The sequence below is a fragment of the Papilio polytes genome, unplaced genomic scaffold (genome assembly GCF_000836215.1).
Source record: "Papilio polytes unplaced genomic scaffold, Ppol_1.0 DF822622.1, whole genome shotgun sequence".
Classification (NCBI taxonomy): Eukaryota; Metazoa; Arthropoda; class Insecta; order Lepidoptera; family Papilionidae; genus Papilio; species Papilio polytes.
In genome coordinates, this window is record NW_013526582.1 from 2534538 (window position 1) to 2536520 (window position 1983).

A 1983-nucleotide genomic window follows, 5' to 3' on the forward strand; every position below is an offset into this window, starting at 1 on the left:
GATAGTATGTGGTAGTTACCTATCTTGGCGACGAGCTGCACCACGATGCTGTCGCCGGCGATCGCCCAGCGCACCTCGAACGCCAGCTCGTCCAGCAGCACCTCGCAGTTCAGCTTCGACTGCAACACGAGTACACGCTCAGTCCTCAGGCTGCATGTCGCTACCACTGTCTCCCCAACTGGCAGTACACTTAAGTAACCTCCACTTACCGAACCTGCGCTGTCTAATTTCATTTTGTTGCTAAGATAAAAAATCACTTTAAATATTCTATAGCTATTCTAAAACATTGACTAACCAGTAAAAGATCTTGTAATATGCTCTCGTGTAATTATAACGGTATAACAATTATCTTTAAACTCACAAGATATATTGTATTAGTAACCTCTCACATCTCCTTAAAACAACGGAATTATAAACCACTCATGTCTCCAACGCTCTCTGATGCTGAGTTTCTAAAGTTCCATTTATTTTATCATTACCTAATTATTCAGTGTTAGGTTAACCTATATTTCAAAAGAGTAAAGTTATGTAGTTCGGAACCTGATTTGAAGAATTTATCGATATATCGATAAGCACTGTCGAATGGTTAAAGAAGGTCGGAAACCGCCTATTAGTTCGCTATGCACTGAGTGGATACAATAACATAATATAAGCAGAAACATCAAGTTACAAGTTTTAAATTGCTTTCAAGGTTCACTCAGAATAGTTGATTCCAAATGTCGTGGGAATTATGCAACGCGCATTATTCTAACTTACAAGAACTTCGTTATGTTATTCATTTGAATAAACTTGGAGTGGTTATATTAAAGTTAGTCGTGCAAACCTGTAATTAGGACAAATTATTTGCATGTTACGTGTGTATGTCATAATTTTGTTCTGTTTGTTTATCTCAATAAATAAGTAAAATATAATGAAGTTGTTCGTATTATTTTTAGACTATAGCCTTTCATTAGTACATTTAACAAAGCAGTTACATTTTACGACAAGCAGCTCCAAACTGCACGCATTCTGGTCGTTTTAATTTCCTTTGCACTACAATGCAATATCCGCCTGCGGAAAGCTCTGTTACGTTACGCTCTGTAACAAATAGACTCTAATTGTCACACGCGAGAGCCTCACTGTCTTATTACAGTACAAATATTTATGACTCTGACCTCATTTTTAGGTTTATATAAACTAGAAAAAACGTAGAAATTTCCATTAAAATTTGATGACGTCAGATTAACGGGGAAAAAAACTAACTTCAACTTGGCAAGCTTTATTGTTACCCATTTGATGATGATTATTATTTGTAACATATAAAAAATATAAGAAAAAAACTTAAAATAAGTACCTAAGTACTGGTAGACAAGTGGACATCGATTACATAGGCAATGAAATGTGGATTTTCCAAAATAAAGTAGACTTTTATCACAGCTGGAGACTTTGTACTGAGTATTACATCACAAGACAAGACGCGAGTAACGACCGCTAGTGGAATATATCCCGACATTTCACTTGTACATAAGTACATAATATTCTTAAACCTAACTACTTAAAATAGTTAAACAAATGGCAATTTTCGATACATATTTGTAAATCTTCATTTGTAAACAAATACATTAGTTTTAATATAGATACTGGCCGTTTTGAAATATCAAAACAAAAAAAAACGTTATAAAATGTTTCTGCAAATTAGTCGCACAAACAACAGTTGTGGAACGGAGGTCGCTTTGCCGGTGAGAGGACGATTAGAAGGGCGGCCACGCCTCATAACATACACACGTGTATGAATGTATGGAGTTAGCCAACAGACGGCGCAGACGCCGCGGCCGCTGTGACGAAATGTATAATTGATGGATCGCGAGATGCTCTGTCGTTACGAACGTTATATGGAAAGCCTAAAACGGGAAGATTGCGAAAGTGTTGCGAAGCTGCGAGGCGGGCGCTGGGGCTCACAGCGGGCGCGGGCTCGCCGCCGCCGGGTCAAGGTCGAGGCTGCGC

General features: G+C 38.3%; 1 protein-coding gene across 1 annotated transcript in view; it reads right to left on the reverse strand.

Moving 5' to 3' along the window:
• The window catches only part of LOC106105870 (protein Skeletor, isoforms B/C-like), a 30018-nt gene that overhangs the window by 9360 nt on the left and 18675 nt on the right, over nucleotides 1–1983 (reverse strand). The window contains exon 7 of the mRNA XM_013286327.1: nucleotides 20–119. Coding sequence (XP_013141781.1) covers nucleotides 20–119 — 100 coding nt within the window. The remainder of the gene's footprint in view (nucleotides 1–19; nucleotides 120–1983) is intronic.